Source organism: Salvia hispanica, chromosome 5 (assembly GCF_029641045.1).
Source record: "Salvia hispanica isolate PSC_SH4W2 chromosome 5, Shi_PSC_v1, whole genome shotgun sequence".
Taxonomy (NCBI): Eukaryota; Viridiplantae; Streptophyta; class Magnoliopsida; order Lamiales; family Lamiaceae; genus Salvia; species Salvia hispanica.
Window position 1 is genome coordinate 23,406,290 of NC_142696.1, and position 17,313 is coordinate 23,423,602.

At 34.1% G+C, this 17,313-nt stretch overlaps 2 protein-coding genes across 2 annotated transcripts; both read right to left on the reverse strand.

Moving 5' to 3' along the window:
* Positions 1-1,430: 1,430 nt before the first annotated feature.
* Positions 1,431-5,082, reverse strand: LOC125187771 (ABC transporter F family member 1-like). Its single transcript, XM_048084403.2, has 6 exons — positions 4,930-5,082; positions 4,606-4,824; positions 3,638-3,711; positions 3,342-3,552; positions 3,018-3,252; positions 1,431-2,771 (listed from the first exon to the last, which is right to left on the reverse strand). The coding sequence occupies exons 2-6, from the start codon at positions 4,822-4,824 to the stop codon at positions 1,714-1,716; spliced, it is 1,797 nt and encodes a 598-aa protein (XP_047940360.1). The 5' UTR covers positions 4,930-5,082; the 3' UTR covers positions 1,431-1,713.
* Positions 5,083-6,707: 1,625 nt separating this feature from the next.
* On the reverse strand, positions 6,708-9,490 carry LOC125190709 (putative CoA ligase CCL7). The gene is made up of 6 exons (XM_048088079.2): positions 8,202-9,490; positions 7,772-7,961; positions 7,433-7,578; positions 7,253-7,320; positions 7,046-7,148; positions 6,708-6,945 (listed from the first exon to the last, which is right to left on the reverse strand). Exons 1-6 carry the CDS (start codon positions 9,216-9,218, stop codon positions 6,808-6,810), a joined length of 1,662 nt encoding a protein of 553 aa, XP_047944036.2. The 5' UTR covers positions 9,219-9,490; the 3' UTR covers positions 6,708-6,807.
* Positions 9,491-17,313: the final 7,823 nt, after the last annotated feature.

Sequence of the window (17,313 nt, forward strand, 5' to 3'; positions counted from 1 at the left end):
TAGAGAGGATTAAGACCCTGCCACTATTTTTTTATTATTATTTAAGATATTGTTAATTTTAATTAAATTGACCACTGTCACCTTTAGCTCTTATTAAATTGATGCAATAAAGAATACTTGTTTGAAATTTGAGGTTTATAAGGAATTGAAATTAAAATTGAAACGAAGAAAAATACAAAAAAAAAAAAAAAAGGTTTGAGAATGGAAGCAAAAAATGTATACTTACTTGGCCTTGATATAGGAATAGTTAATCATAAGTAGTTACACTACAATCAATGTATCCACTCTAAATTCTAATTGTGACTAGTATATTGGTGGATATATACACGCATTTGCCAACAAATAATTAGGCGGCCAAAAACATGAATTACGGTTTGAGATTAAAGAATGTGTAACATGAGGGTCCTCAGTTCTAGACCACACAAGAGATTGATGAAAGTTCACCCCACTAAAATTCGACACTTTTCAACTACAACAGTATTTTTGTTCGATAATAGGGTCTGGTCTGCCTTTAAATTTAATAATCCATTTATAGTGACCTTTCATGAAATTGTCTTAGGGTGTCTCCGGTGGCGCCCCTCCCACTAGGACCTCCACTATCCCTTCCCATAAAAATTGTCTGTCACGTCAGCACTAGCCCTTCTCATTCCACTGCCACATCACTAGTCCTTCCCACTGCACTAGGACTTCCCACTAGGACTTCTATTAGCCCTTCTCACAATTATTTAATTTACGGAATTATTAATACGTCAAAACGAAATACGGAAAAATTCGAAAACTTCATTAAAAAAATTACATAATTAAAAAAAATTACATAAATTGAATGAAATGAAGTTGGGGGAGTCCTATTTATAGAGTTTATTAAAAAAAATTAAAATTAAAAATGTCGGACGTCCGACCTTCGCCACAGTGGCGGACGTCCGGTCGGACGTCGACACGAGGGGCGAGCCCATGGCAGGGGCACTCGGGACGGGCGTGGGCGGACGTCCCGCTCACTACGGCGGACGTCCGAACGGACGTCGCCGACGGGCGAACGAGACCACCGCCGGTGGAGACACCCTTAGCTATGTGCGATGCTCAACCATTTTTTCCATAACTACTAATTGTATTTTCATATATACTTTCATCCCGTATTTGAACATAATCATGCGATTCATGCCTGACGTTTAAGTCTTAATGATCTCAAGTAGTAATAAATACGGAGTAGTTTAAATTGAGATAATGTAAAGTAAGAAAATAACGTGAAAGTACTAAATAAGAATATCATTTTTGCAAAACAAGGTTCGAATCGAAACGTGTCACTATAATAATATAACTGATTCGCATAATTTAAACCAAGAATATGCATCCTACAACGTGAATCCCGATATAATAATATGAAGCTAAAGTGGTATAATTTCAGGACATCACCCAAAAGCACACAAATGAGATGGCAGTCATTATATTGTTTATTAAAATACTAGATTCAAACATTAAATGGTTCAAGAACGACAATGACAACTCAATACATCAACATATTAGTGGGGAGGGAGGAGACACCTCCGCCGCTTGGACGCCAGGGTATTGCCTCAGGAAGAGAATACAGCAGCCAGCACCCATTTCACATCTATCTCCTTAGTGCGCGACTTACACAAGCATCATCGCCCACTAGAATACCCGTCTGAGCCGCAAAGCTATGATGAGGAAAACTAGCCCGTGCGCCACCATCTCACCTTAGTCGAACAAACCAGCTCTCGCCCTCAAGTGCCGCTTGAAGTCCATGATGTCTCCCTCCCACCGAGTCACTGCCTGATTCTCGCACACCCATATCTCTTTCGCAACCTGGTTTATCAGTCTGAAATCGTGGCTAACAAGAACCAAGCCACCATCCCAGTTATTAAGTGCCTCGGCCAGTGAGTCGATTGTCTCAATATCCAGATGGTTGGTTGGCTCATCCAGCAGTAGCATGTGTGGCTGCCTCCAAGCTAGCCATGCAAAGATCACGCGGCTCCTCTGCCCATCAGACAAGTTCTTCATAGGCATCACTTGTGCTTTGCCAGTTAGCCCAAACCTTCCAACTATGGCTCTCATCTTCTCTTCTTCATGTCCAGGATACTCCATCATCATATATTGGAGAGCTGACATTTCCACATCAAGTTTCTCAGCCAAATGCTGATGGAACTGTGCAATCCTCAAGTGGTTATGGCGGCGAACCATGCCATCCTGAGGAACCAGATCCCCTGTCATCAGCTTTAGCAGTGTGCTCTTACCAGCACCATTAGGTCCAACCAATGCCACTCTCGAATCGAGGTCTACACCAAAATCAAGATTCTTGTAGATGAGATTATCAGGTGTGTAACCAAACTTCACTTCCACAAACTGAAGAACAGGAGGTGGGAGCTTTCCAACATCAGTGAAATTGAAAACAAGGACTTTATCTCGGGCCACCTTCTCCGTAAGACCACCCCGTTCCATCTTCGCCAAAGTTTTCTCCTTACTCTGGGCTTGACGGGCAAGCTTAGCAGATCCATGACCAAATCGTGCAATGTATTCCTTCATTGACGCTATCTGCTCCTGTTCCCACTTATATTGTTTCATCTGGTTCTCCTCAAGTTCAGATCTGGTTTGGACATACTGGTCATAATTTCCAGAGTAGAGCTTTATCTTCTTACTCTGCATATGTATGATGTTCGTGCAAACTCCATTCAAGAAATCCTGGGAATGTGAAACCACAACAAGAATTCGCTCAAACTTCTTCAACATCTCTTCTAACCAGACGCATGCCTCCAAATCTGTGCACATAAAAAAGTGAATAAATTAAGATAAAAAATTAGAAGAGAAAGCTAAAATAGTGAAACCAAGTAATTGACACGATCAGTTAAAAACTACAACAAGAAAAAGGAGCAACATTGACATTGATATGATATAAAGAAAAAGGAGCAACGCTGACATTGATATGATACATTCATAAACCAAAAAGTCACGAGTCTATGGGGCCACATAAATACTTTGAAGGTCATACTATCTACTGAGCGTACCAAGATGATTAGTTGGTTCATCAAGCAACAATATAGTGGGATTCATGAAGAGAGCTCTTGCTAAAGCGATCCTCATCCTCCAGCCACCAGAAAAGTCGCGTGTCTTTTTCTCTTGCATTTGCTTTGTAAAACCAAGACCAAATAAAATCTCAGCAGCTCGTTTTTCAGCAGTGGCTGCATCCAATGCATCCAACCGTTCATAAATGCGTTCAAGGGCTTCTCCACCACCATCATCCTACAACATATAAGACATGAAAATATATTGGAGTAATGCAATTATTATGAGAAAGAAAATAAAAACCATTCTTTAGCAATGAAATATACCTGGGTAGACAAAATTTCAACTTCTTTCTCCAATTTCAATCGCTCCTCATCACAACTTATAACAGCCTGAAGCGAGGACATATCAGAAGCTTCGATTTCTCTGGAAAGGTGATAAATATCCATGTGCTCTGGAATCGGAAGCTCACGGGCACCTATGGAAGCAAGAAGAGTAGACTTTCCACAGCCATTCAAGCCAAGCAAACCATAACGTCTGCAAAGATGAGGTAGCAAACATAATGTTCAAGTTAAATTATCATATAAATAAGAAAGTTTATAATCCAAGGAACACTGATTACCTGCCATAGTTCAGTTCTAGTTCAGAGTCAACTATGAGATCATGGCCATGGAAAGTCAGGGAAAGAGATTCTATCTGCATGACACAATAAAAAACCCTCTATTAGATTGCATTCAAGAGACGGTACATATTATACAAAAATTTTGGACATAAATATTGTTGTTCGGTTAAAAAAATGACAATTCGTACACAAGTTACCTACTACAGAGCATTCCTTACAAGGTTGAACTTATTGGATAGACAAGGCGCTCATCTAGGTGCACCAAGCTAGCAACAATAAACTAAACATGAGACTTCACCAGAAAACATAAAAAAGACAAAGAATCCATATTATTGGAGCATCATGTGATGCTAATTATTTTCTTTTTAGGCCTAGTCTAATTAATGACATATTCTGTATACTCTAAGTGCCAATTAACACGATACTAATGTCACAAACTCGATGTCAGGAAGTCAAATTGCCATAATTCACCTACTTGTTATGCCACTGGCATTATCAAAAGTATTCCAACATGTAGAAACCCATAAAACTATACAGTGCAATCTGATGGTGTAGATTATATTTTGACGGCTACAGCCTGCTTCCAAGTTTCATACAGTATTTGAGGGGCTATGACAGTCTCAAAATCACAGTTGAATAACTAAATCTAACTTTATAACTACTCGACACGGTAACAAACCATTCAAAACCTCATTTAAGCCTCAAAATGAGTGGGGAAAAGGCAGATAAGAGAAACGGATGGATATATTTCTGTTTTTGGTCTATGTGTACATAAATTCACATGAACAATAAATAATGCACAAACAGTGAAGGATTTGTCATAAATCCAGAGAAAAAACAAACATGATGGTCGCGCAAAGAAAATTTATCAACAAACAGCAACCCCTTTGTTTTAAAAACTGAAAAAGTAAAAATTCCTAGAAGAAGAAAAAAAGCAGTCAATAGAAAATTGGGGATCGAGTTCTCACCCGAATATCTCGGGACAAAGGATGGGAGCAGAGAACACCGGTACACGTCCGATCAGAAATGACAAGATCTCCAACTCCGCTGGCCAGACTATCAACATTGCTGCTACCGTTCTCAGGCGCAGCCGCAGCCGCCTTAGATGCTGTGGCCTTACCCCCTCTTTTAGCGGCGGCCGCGGCCTTCTTCTGAGCCGCCTTTTTCTTACTCGCATCAGACACCATCTGCAAAGCAAAACTCAATTCTCTGACCACAAAAGAGAAGAAATTCGAAATCGAATATATAGAAACGCAAAATCGCGTGAAAAGAAGCAGCCCTGGAAAATTTACCTTGAATTTTGGAGAGAGGTGCAGCGAGATCTAGGGTTTGGCAAGGCTTCCTTTAGTCTCGGCCAAAGCTTCGTGCGGCAGCTTTGGAATGAAGAGAAATGCGTGAATAAGGGTTTGGGGTTTGGTGGTCGTAACTATATAGAGGTGAGCGAGGGAGGAGGTGCGCCACGTGGCAACGAATGAAAGGTGCGGATTTACTTTGACGGTGAGCTTACGTGCTTCATTTAGATAGCTATAATTCTTCATTAGGGGAATTTTATGCAATTACTGAGAAGTATGTACTAGTACTCACTTCATAATTTTCCAAGAAGACACGAATTTTAATAAATAATTGCTAATTAAAGTAAGAGAAATATAAAAAATATAATTAAAATATTGATTCTTGAAAATGGATTTAATTTCATTGGAGAGAAAGAGTTTTTAAAATTAAAATGTACGGTGAGACAAACTAAAAAGGAAATAGTGTATATTCTTGTATAACAGATAGAATAATACTTAGTAGCAAATTAAGTATGATAAAAATACAAAATACTAGTACCTTCTTCTACTAATACTCTAGCACCATATAAATTAGGAGCCCTTGATTCCATGAAATTTAATTGATATTATATTTTTTTATTAATACAGTACTAATTTCACGTGATGTAAGAATTTTTATTAGAGGCTGTATCGTGTTTGCGCGTTCAAATCCGGATTTGACATTGATAGACCCATTCCAATTTTATTTAATTTTTTGATGATACAAAATTGCTTGTGACAAATCCTAGCAACTTCATTGTTTCATAACGTGTTAATACAACTTTTAGTCCAGAATTAAAAATCACCAATATTTCACATTTTAGTCATTTTATTTAATCAACTATGATGGCCCTTTTACTTTTGAATAAGGTTCTTGCGCGTGAAGTTGCTGACATGTTTATTTTATACTACTCCTATCATGCTTTTTAAAAAAAATATCAATTGTCACTTAAATAACTATACTCTTTAGATTAATTTTTAACCATAAAATCATTAGTAACTCTTATCCGTATATTAGAAGAATAATTTTTTTACATTCGAATGATAACTTATTTATTAGACTAATAACTTATATTTATAAAATTTACTTTTATTAAAAAAATCAACTTTAAAAAAAATTGCAATAATGAATCATGATGTGTATTACTACTGCCCACACCAAACCAACTATAGATGCTTTAAAATGGAGTTTTATGTAAAAATATAAGATAAGTAAAAGTAGGATAAACTAATCACTTTTAGCAAAAATGAACTTGTTGTGGATAGAGAAACTTTGAGCTACACCCGGTGCATACACTAGCTACCATCAACCCACGCAATTTCAAGCGCTTTGGAAGCGGTTAATCGGTTATGGGGAGAAAGAAGTGCACAAATTCTCTGGTGACGACGATCACATTTGCAGAGCGGAGACAGACAATCACATTTGAAGATCGGAGATGGAATTAGAGGAAATACAAATGGCAAATGCAATTAATCTATGCACTGATTTTAGAGAATTCGACGATGGTTGAAATTGAAAGTTTAGTATAGTGTTATAGTCTGGATATAAATTACTCCATGAACGACAGAATCACAAAAATTAAGCATTGGAAAGAGAAACTAAACGAAAGCTAGAATAAAATTGCCCTTCAAAATACCTCAAATTAAAAAAAAAAACAAAAAAAAAAAAAAAACTCCAATGTAAAGTCTATTTATTCACCATAACTCAATAAGCATATTTATGTAGTCACTCTCACTCAAAGAAGTTTAGAAAAGAGTACTACAATGAAAATTTAATTTTCACATTCCGAAATATATGGTGATCAGAGCATACTAATATTCCAGTTCGGAAACTGTGAATATAAATAATGATAAAAGAAATTACAGCTTTGATCGGAGTTTGCCAATGACTTCACGCCGGACGCTGTCGATCAGTTCTCGCCTCAGTATTTTCCCTGCAGCCGATTTCGGGACACTGTCCACGAACGTAACTCTCCTCAATCTTTTGAAAGGTGCAACCTTATATATGAAATTAGTTAAGGAACTATTAGTTGTCATATATATATATATAGTCCAGCACAAGACTTCCCTGTTTCTTACAACACCTAAAAACATGTACCTGATCGGCAATGAATTTCTTGATGTCTTCTTCAGACAGTGAGCTGTTAAGGGCCCGAACAACATAAGCAGCTGGGACTTCACCAGCTTCTTCATCCGGATATCTATCCAAACATCAAAATGTTATTAATATAATCAAGCATTACCCAAATTTGCAATTCTCACACAAGGTTGCAATTACAACATCTCTAAAGATGACATGACTCACGGGATGACCACAGCATCTGATATCTCGGGATGGGAAACGAGCAGCCCTTCAAGCTCCGCTGGAGCAACCTAGCAAGAGAGGACGGTTAACAAACTTAAGAGTACTACTCCCTTATTTCAAAGTTGATACATAAAATGGTACATGAGTTCTGATCATGATGTTTCTACAGAGAGTAAATACCTGAAACCCCTTATACTTGATGAGCTCTTTAATTCGGTCAACAACATATAGCTGGCCATCCTCATCGAAGTATCCAAGATCTCCCGTATGCATCCAACCTTGTTCGTCTATCGTATCCTTTGTGGCCTGCGGATTCCTGAAATAACCTGATGAGGTACAAAAGAATAGTACAACATTAACAATGAAGATTCATTGTATTAAGCACAACATCATCTGCCTTTTTCTTGATAATACTACTATCAAATATTTGCTGCTCTGTTTAACTAATCATTAGCTTGTTATGAAGCACACAAACACACAACATATATAAGTAAAGTAGTTTTCTAATAGTAAGAATACCTTGCATTACATTCTGTCCTCGCAACCAAATTTCCCCCAACTGATTGGGCGGAAGAGGCTTCAATGTTTCGACGCTAGCTATTACACACTCCATTCCAGGAACAAGCATGCCGGTAGAACCAGAATGTCGAGACCCTGCGTTTGGATCCTCCACAGAAACAATTCCACAGGTTTCTGTCATCCCATACCCCTAAATAGCAGTTTTTTTCATCAGAGTACAAACCAAGCAGTAAATTTATGTCAAACTAGACTAAGACTATTATTGCCAACTCCACCTAAAAATTACCAAACCTTTACAATCTAAACACTTTGAAGTAGTTTAACTTGCTTGTGAACCACATGATTCACATGATTCTGGTTTATAACAATGCTAGTGGAGTACTACTTAACAGCAAAGAAGAAAATAAAAGTAGAATGATGGAAAAATTACTTGCATAACATCAGCGAGAGGGAGTTTTTTAGCACATTCCTGCATGAGCTCCTTGCTGAGAGGAGCAGCGCCTGATCCAACATGCTTCAACGACGACATATCGTACTTTTCCACCAAAGCGTTCTTGGCCAGCGCCAGTATGATCGGCGGCACCACCCACAGCTGCGTCACTCTGTACTTCTCCACCGACCTCAGCAACAACTCAAAGTCGAACTTGCTCATCGAGACGATGGTGCTGCCGAGCTGCAGCTGCGCGAGCAGCACCACCGCCAGCCCGAACACGTGATACATCGGCAGCACGCACAGGAACACGCTGTCCACCACCCCGAGCCTGTCCACATCGGCGGTGCTCATCTGCGTGGCAGCGATGAAGTTCCGGTGCGTCAGAAGCACGCCCTTGCTCGCGCCGGTGGTCCCCGAGGAGTAGAGCAGCGCAGCTGCATCGTCCTGTTTGATTCCGAACGAATCGCCGTCGATATCCACCGACCCCTCATTTTCCACGAGCTCCGAAAACAGAGTGATTTTAGGGATTCCCCGTGAAACATGATGGTTGGAATCACCGAGCAGAACAATAGGGAGGCCGAAGTGTATGACCTTGGGGAGCAATTCCTGGACCGTGAAGATCATCCTGGCCGTTGAATCCTTGAGCTGCTTGGATACCTCTGCGGCGGTGTAGGCGGGGTTGGCGGTGGTGACGACGGCGCCGATGGCGGCGATTCCGAAGAAACAGAGGGGGAAGTGGATGGAATTGGGGGATAGGATGAGGACGACGTCGTTTTTGTGGATGCCGAGGTGGAGCAAGCCCTGGGCGACTCTGGAGACCATGGATTTGAAGTGGGAGAAGGTGAGGGTTTGGGCGGTGTGGGCGTCGATTAGGGCGGGCTTGTGGGCGAAGGAGGAGGCGTTTCGGAAGAGGAAGGAGACGATGGAGAGGTTGGGGTTTGTGGGGAGGGATAGCGGCGGCCGCACCGATCGGAACACGCCGTCGCTGCCATAGCCGGATTTGGATTTCTCCATCTTCTTTGAAATGCAAGTGAATGAATGAATGTGGCTATATATAGAAATAGTACAGAAATTTGGAAATCATTAGATGACACAACTTCTCAACAAACAGAGAGAGAAAGAGCACGCTTCCTGTGATACAGTCAGTTATTAGCATATTCCTTCAAGGCATGGTCACGCTGAGATTCTCTTTCTTCCTTGCATGCATTCTTGCTCTACACTGCCAATTTCCAGAAGCTGGCGTTGCATTTAATGCACTATACTAATTCATAGTTGGTGCCCATAAATTCATGTGTGTCAACGGAATCTTTCAATTAATAATTCAGTTATCCTCTCATTATGTTGGAGTGAGAAAAAAAAATGAGTGAAAATTGATGAATTAAAATTAGCAAGACTAAAATATAGTGAAGACTGAAGAATATTGGTGTCTGACTCTCGTGAAGTCCTTTTCGTCGCTCTATTTATTGCCATCGTCCTCATCTTTCCCACTGAAATACTAATAAACTGCGTGCTATGAATATTATTGCCATCGTAAACTCTTTTTTTCTGCTCAAATGTAAACACGTAGCTTGGGAATCACAACTCGCTTTTAAGTTTTAACAATATGTATCCCTATTTACTATATTACAAAAGTTTGAAATTGTTGAGATAGATAAAAATAGACATTATTAACAAGTTTATTGACACCAAATGTTCAAATTTTGCTATCTGCCCATGTATCTTAATCTGATTATTGACCTTTGATTGGATTTAAATAACAAATTTTTAATACAATCATCAACTTTTTATAAAATTTATTTATACACATAAAAGGAGGGTTTTGGAAAAATAACATGAATGCTATTAGTATTATTGTTAAATACTCTATGTTATAAATTTTATTATGATTTTAATGCAAAAAGTGACTTTTTTTTTAGTTTATCCTACATTAATTATGAATTGAATGCACATATGAATACATACAACATTTTTAATTCTACTAACCTTGATAATGTAAAACGTCAAATAAAATACTTAATAGCGTCCTAATCGATTTATGTTAATTCGGATTATATATTTCCAATTTTTTTTTATATTATTAAATAAAGTTATTTTTAGTGGAAGAATGTCGATTTTTAGTGGAAGAATGTCGATTTTTAAAATCACTAGTATCACACACGTGCGATGCACGATCCATTTTTCTTCATACTTACTTATTTCATTATGTAAAATAATCTTATGAAATGGAAAAAAATATCATATGAAACCTAAAATCATAATGTTTAAAATAAACGTATTATTATAAAAATATAAATGAAACAACTTTCGAAATTATAAATAGACTAATATTGATCAGATAATTTAGCAAAAAAGAAAATACGTGCATATTTTTTTTAATATCTTGATAAATTAAAACAAAGTATTTATATTTATATTTATTTTAAAAATTAAAATTTAAGGTCATTAAATATAATAAAATTTGCTTATTAATATATATTAAACATATAATTTATTATTCACCATTCAATAAAATAACACAATTTTTGTAAATTAAAATAAATTAATTTACATTTTATTCATATATAGAATTGGAATCAACATGAAAATCGTAACTCCATTTTCATTTCATTATTACTTACTTTGTCATTTCATAGTAATCATTTGTCACACTTTATTTAGAGGTGTCAATGTGTATCTCAAAAGAAAAAAAATGTAAAAAAAGTAATCAATCTTTTCAATTATATTTATAATTTTTATTTGCACAATAGCGTTATCACAGTTGTAACACATTTATTTAGATTTTAATCGCAATTACTTTAATACTTCGTCAATTAATCTGGATCTTATTGCCACTTTAGCATTTTGAGGTAATTTCCGCTTAACTAATTTTGAATTCTTTATTGTTGCTCTCATAATTTCAACCGCCACCCTATTTTAGGGCGTATCATTATTTTCCCATTTAAATTCTCCGTTTGGCTATTTGACTTGCAACATAATTAATCTTATTAAGCAATTAATAAGATTTCTGTTATAATATCTTATTAATTATTATTTGAAATGTTAAAAATTCAAAATATATTTATGCATGGGACATAGTACTTAGATTGCTCATAATCTCATCAATTCCATAAAATAAGAATGAATCTGGATTTCTTAATTGTCAATCAATCAATATTTCACCCATTTAATTAGTCTTATTCAAATAATGAAATCTCAAATTTCAAAACTAAATAGAAGTATAGAACCTCCTCATTCTCGGAATCCTTACAACATAATTAATCTTATTAAGCAATTAATAAGATTTCTATTACAATATCTTATTAATTATTTTTTTGGAATGATAAAAATTCAAAATATATTTATGCGTGGGACATAGTACTTAAATTGCTTATAATCTCATCAATTCCATAAAATAAGAATGAATATGCATTCCTTAATTGTCAATCAATCAATATTTCACCCATTTAATTAGTCTTATTCAAATAATGAAATCTCAAATTTCAAAACTAAATAGAAGTATAGAACCTCCTCATTCTCGGAATCCTTGCAACATAATTAATCTTATTAAGCAATTAATAAGATTTCTATTACAATATCTTATTAATTATTTTTTGGAATGATAAAAATTCAAAATATATTTATGCATGGGACATAGTACTTAAATTGCTCATAATCTCATCAAATCCATAAATTAAGAATGAATATGCATCCCTTAATTGTCAATCAATCAATATTTCACCCATTTAATTAGTCTTATTTCAAAAAAATGAAATCTCAAATTTCAAAACTAAATAGAACATCCTCATTCTCGGAATCTCTTCTTTGCCTCAAAGCCCTCTCTCCACCGCTAATCCAACCCGCCGCCCTCTCTCTTTCTCTTTCCCCGCTTCTAGGCAACTCCCTCCACATGACTTCTGGGCTACTTCTCCGCACGGCTTCTATGTTTGTAGTTGTACCACCACCACCGATGTTACGTTCTTTAGACAAGTCTTCCCATAGGGAGCTATGCGTAGTTGCGTCATTTTTTATTTTTTATTTTTTATCAATTCCTTGTTTCTACATGTTTGAGAATCTTCCTCGTTTCTGCACATTATGGAGTGGATGGTAGTGACGGAGTTGAGCCTCATGCGGTTTTGCTGCTATGTACACCTCTAATGATTTGTTGAGTAAGTTTTTGAGCTTATAGAGGTTAGTTCATGTAGTAACCATCCGTCATTATGGATTTATAACGGCAACTGCCACTATTTTTGTCATTATGTTATAATAAAGTCAAAATTAAATTTTGCAACAATAGAAAGAATTCGGGTAAATGCTAGTTTAAATGCTAAATGCCTGCTTTTGGCGTTCGATTTGTATCAATAGTAATTGCCATATTATTTAGTGTAATTAGTCAGTTTCCACAATTTTTATTTTGTGGCAGTCATATTTTTTTAATGATGACCTAGAGTGAACAATTTTAATCATTGTATAGCCGTTACATTTTAATGGTTGCCTGAATTAAATAATTTTAATTAGTTTATAACTGTTGAAAAATGTTGATTGGCCATATTATCTTTCAAAATATTCAAGTAAACTTATATGTTACGTGTCATGAGAATGTGGAGAGGTTTGTTGGCAGTTAATATATATAATTATTTATGGAAGATTTATTACATTCTTGCCCAATACTTATAACTATCTAAATGCATACCCGAAACTTATGAAAATTCAAAAGCGCGTCAAAACTCGCCTTTTATATTAGTATAGATTAAAATACAGTCGAGTTTGGTTATTGAGTGATATTTATATTTATATTTTATCTATAATAATTAATACCTATTAATTTTAATTAACGTTTTCTATGAATTAAATGATACTATACTATAGTTATATTGCAGCAAGATCTGTCCCTCCGTTGCCAACTGCGCTACGCCCCTGTGGACAATACTACAATAGTTATATGAGTATAATAGAGTATGGTAGAAATGAACATTAGTAGGAGCTAAATTTTAAAAATTTTATTTAAAATAAATTTTCAGCTAATTTAAATTATTATTAGGGGCTTTTATATACTAACATGTACAAAATATCAATAAATTTTTGATTTTTTTTTTAAATGGATTTATTTTTGGTATAGAGTCCGCCCTTGTTATATAGCGAACTTAAAAAAATATACATTATCAAAAATGATTTCTAATGCTTTTTATATTATTTTTAGTATCTAGCTAGTCACTAAAATTCACCTTGATGATTTCTGAATGACCTCCAAGTCCTATGAGGGTAATTTTAGAATTGGATATGGATCCTCAGTGCTCAGGCTGCGGTCTCTCACAAAGAAATAAAATAATCAAATTAATTAAATAAATAGATTAAATAAATATAATATTATTTTAATAATTTCAGCACAACAGGGGCTATTGTCTCTCACAAAGAAATAAAATAATAAAATTAATTAAATAAATAAATTAAATAAATATAATATTATTTTAATAGTTTGTGAGGAGGAGCAGCCCCTGCTGTGCATTTCAGAGGATCCATATCCGATAGAATTTGAGGTACTGTCATCATAGCAGAGATGTCTATTTTCAATATTTTGGATTTTTCTTTCTTTTTTCTTGTTTCTTCTGAATTTTATTCTTTCTTAGCAATGTATTCTATATTTACAAGATAGAGTTTTGTATCATGTGTCAACAGTGTAATTTTAGGTGTTTGGTCTATAAGTTAAAGGCTCGAGAAATGACCATGGCATGTCACATTGGGTTCATCTCTCACTTCTACACTCCGTTTCGCCCTCCCATCTGCTACCATGGATTCCAACGATGGTAATGGTTTCCACGACCACTGTAACTCATATGTCAATTGAGTATGCAGTTTGCGCGAAGATTAAGAGGTTGTGGTTTGGATTATGAGTTTTCGAGTTTGATTTGTTTTTGATTTTGAGATTGTACTTGTTAATAAAACTCTGTAATTATTGTCGGTAAAACTGTCACTATCAATACTGTAATTTAATTATGATTATAACCAAATGAAATTCGTCTAATAATTTATAAAATATGGTTTGACTTCATTAATATAGTAAATATTACTTAATTAGTTAATTATATCACCAATCTAATGTAATTTGTGAATGAGTTGGTTGGTCGTTAGGTGGATTCAATATATTGAATGGTTGTTGGAAGTTAGAATTGAATTGAATTATATCATAAAAAAATATCAATGGACATACCCACATTCCATTATAATATCATATGTATATAGTTACGTACTACAAATATCATTTTAGATACCCGCAACGTATGCGTAAATATCGACTTTAGTACATTATCTTGATTAGTACATTATTGTAATATCATTATTGATACCCCTATAGCATTATACATATAACATCCAACAAAATAAATAAATACAATTAAAAAAAATCTCACATCAACTATTATTACTTGATACAACCTGCGACACTATAAAAGTACTCCCATTTAGGCCATGTTTAGTTGTCAGGATTCTGTGTGGGAAAGTAATATGATCCTTAAATTTTAAATTCATGTGTTTGTTTCAGTTTTTAATCAAACTGGGAAAGTAATCAGAATCCCAGAACAAGGAAAGTTAACTTTTCAGGATTCTGAATCCTAACTTTTCTTAAGTATTCTTTTTCCAAGTTTTAGGATTCTTACATATTTAATGCAGTATAGTATAGTTTTATTATTAGTATATTAATTAATGTTTCAAAAATGATTTAAATTATAAATCATACTTAATTTCAGTATAATAAATATTATTATTATAATTATCATAATTATAACTATATTATTATAGTATTTAAATATAATGTATTATCATAGTAATAATTAATAATTTATTAAAAAATTAAAATATAATTATATAATATAAATCATACAATAATAAACAATAATTATTATTTTATAAATTAATAATTAATCAATAAAATCGTACTGAAATTTAAAACTATAAAATTTAAAAATTATATCTTTAAATATTTTGGTTATAATAATAATAATTATATATATTATTATAATTATTTATGATTATAATATAATACTCAATGTAACTAAAAATATAATTATATTATTATATATTATGATGGATAATTCATATTTAAACTATCCATAGTAATAATAAATATAATAATTCATTTATAATTAATAAATTATTATAAAATTTATTTATTATTTTTTTTATAAATAAAAATAAAAATAAGTATGTTTTTAGTTAGTGTTTAATCAAATATAAAATATAAAATCTTGATTTTTTTCTAAACACATGAATGTAAAGTTATTAGGAATCACATTCCGTGGATTCATTTTCCTGAAATCATTTTCCTTGCCAACTTTACTTTCCCGTCAACCAAACATGACCTTAGTTCATTTCCAGAATTGGCCTCAATTGCCAAAATTGTCTATAAGGGTATTTTGGGACAAATAATATCACCAAGTACCAAAAATGACATTCCCTCCAGTTAATTGAGTCGTATTCATTTTTTTATTGTCTCAAGTTAGTTAAGTCATTTAATTTTTTTGCAAAAAAATTATTCTCTCTCATACTTTCTCTTTTCGTCTTTCTAATTTTATTTTTTCTCTTACTTTATTCTCTCCATTTTAACATTTAACATATTAATTTCTTTAATCATGTATACCAAAGAAATGTCCCAACTACATTAGAACGGAAAAAATACAACAAAAAGATTAAAAATCATTTTTGTGCTAAACGCAAAGATAGAGTACGTACTATTTTTAAAGTTTACTCTATATGAAAAACAAATCAAAATATATGAACAAGTACTTTTTATAGATGTTTATAGATACCAATCCGACGGTTTATAGCTTATGGAAGTTAAATTGTTTTTTATTTATTTTATTATTAGTGGAATAATCCATTTATTTACTGCATTATTTTTATTTACATTTTTCATTCAATTTCCGAGTAGATTAGACGAGAGGGAGCTGGCGAGGAATAAAGAGCGTGATAAAAACTGGTTTACACTATCTTGCAATATCTATTGATTGATTTTTCAATATATTTGTATTCAGGTTTCTGAAATACGGGGTTAGATCCCCTGCTGTGGCTCCAAGCACAGCAGGGGCTGCTGTTACGTATAGTCAATATTTTTAATATTAAAATATAATATTAAAATAATATATAAAATATTAATTTTTTTTATTTTAAAATATTTGATGTGTGTAACAGCAGCCCCTGCTGTGCTTGGAGCCACAGCAGGGGATCCAAATCCCTGAAATACTCCGTAATAGTTGTTGGTATTGCTTTTTAATTTTATAAATTGGTTTTATCAATTGTGGCCACCAATGTTTTAAAAATCGGATCGGCCGGCGAACCGGTGAAGCTACTGGTTCATGGTTCAACTGGTCCAACCGATTTAATCACTGGTCGAATCGTTATACTATTATAAATGGAGTCACATTATCCACAAACCCACTCTTAAAGACCGAATCACCGAACCCTATCAAATTAGGGCTTTTAGATCTAGTTTTTTATGGATAAGATACAGAAATTTATAAACTATTTTCGTCTTCATCACGAGCCTATTTTAATTCATCCGAAGGTAAATAAGTCATACTAACATGTTACGAAGATTTAACTTCGTTCAGAATATATTACTTCATTCTAGTAGGTTTTTACTTCATTCCAGTAGGTTTTTACTTCATTCCAGTACGTAAATGTGGTTTCGCCGTCGCGTGCCGTTCTTTCTCTCTACAATATCTATCACCACCGCCATGACGCTAATATTGGTTTAATAAACACATGGAATAATGTAATAAATTATTGGAATGAAGTATGTGTAGAAACATTTGAAGTCCTACTGGAATGAAGTAAAAATCTTATCCAATGAAGTAATAACGTTCCTGAATGAAGTAATAAACTCACTTGAATAAATTGCATTTTTAAATGTTAATCAAGCAAAAACTCACGTCAATGAATTTGAATGAAACATATGTTGAATCATTTCAAAACCTACTGGAAGCAAGTAAAAACATGTTGTAGTTTCAAGGTATTAGGTACAGAATGAAGTAATAAACCTATACAATGAAGTAAAATGGGCTAGTAATGAAGCAGAAAAAATTTTCACAGCAGCACATCTCATCAAAAAAACTAGATCTAATGGCCCAGATTTGGTCTC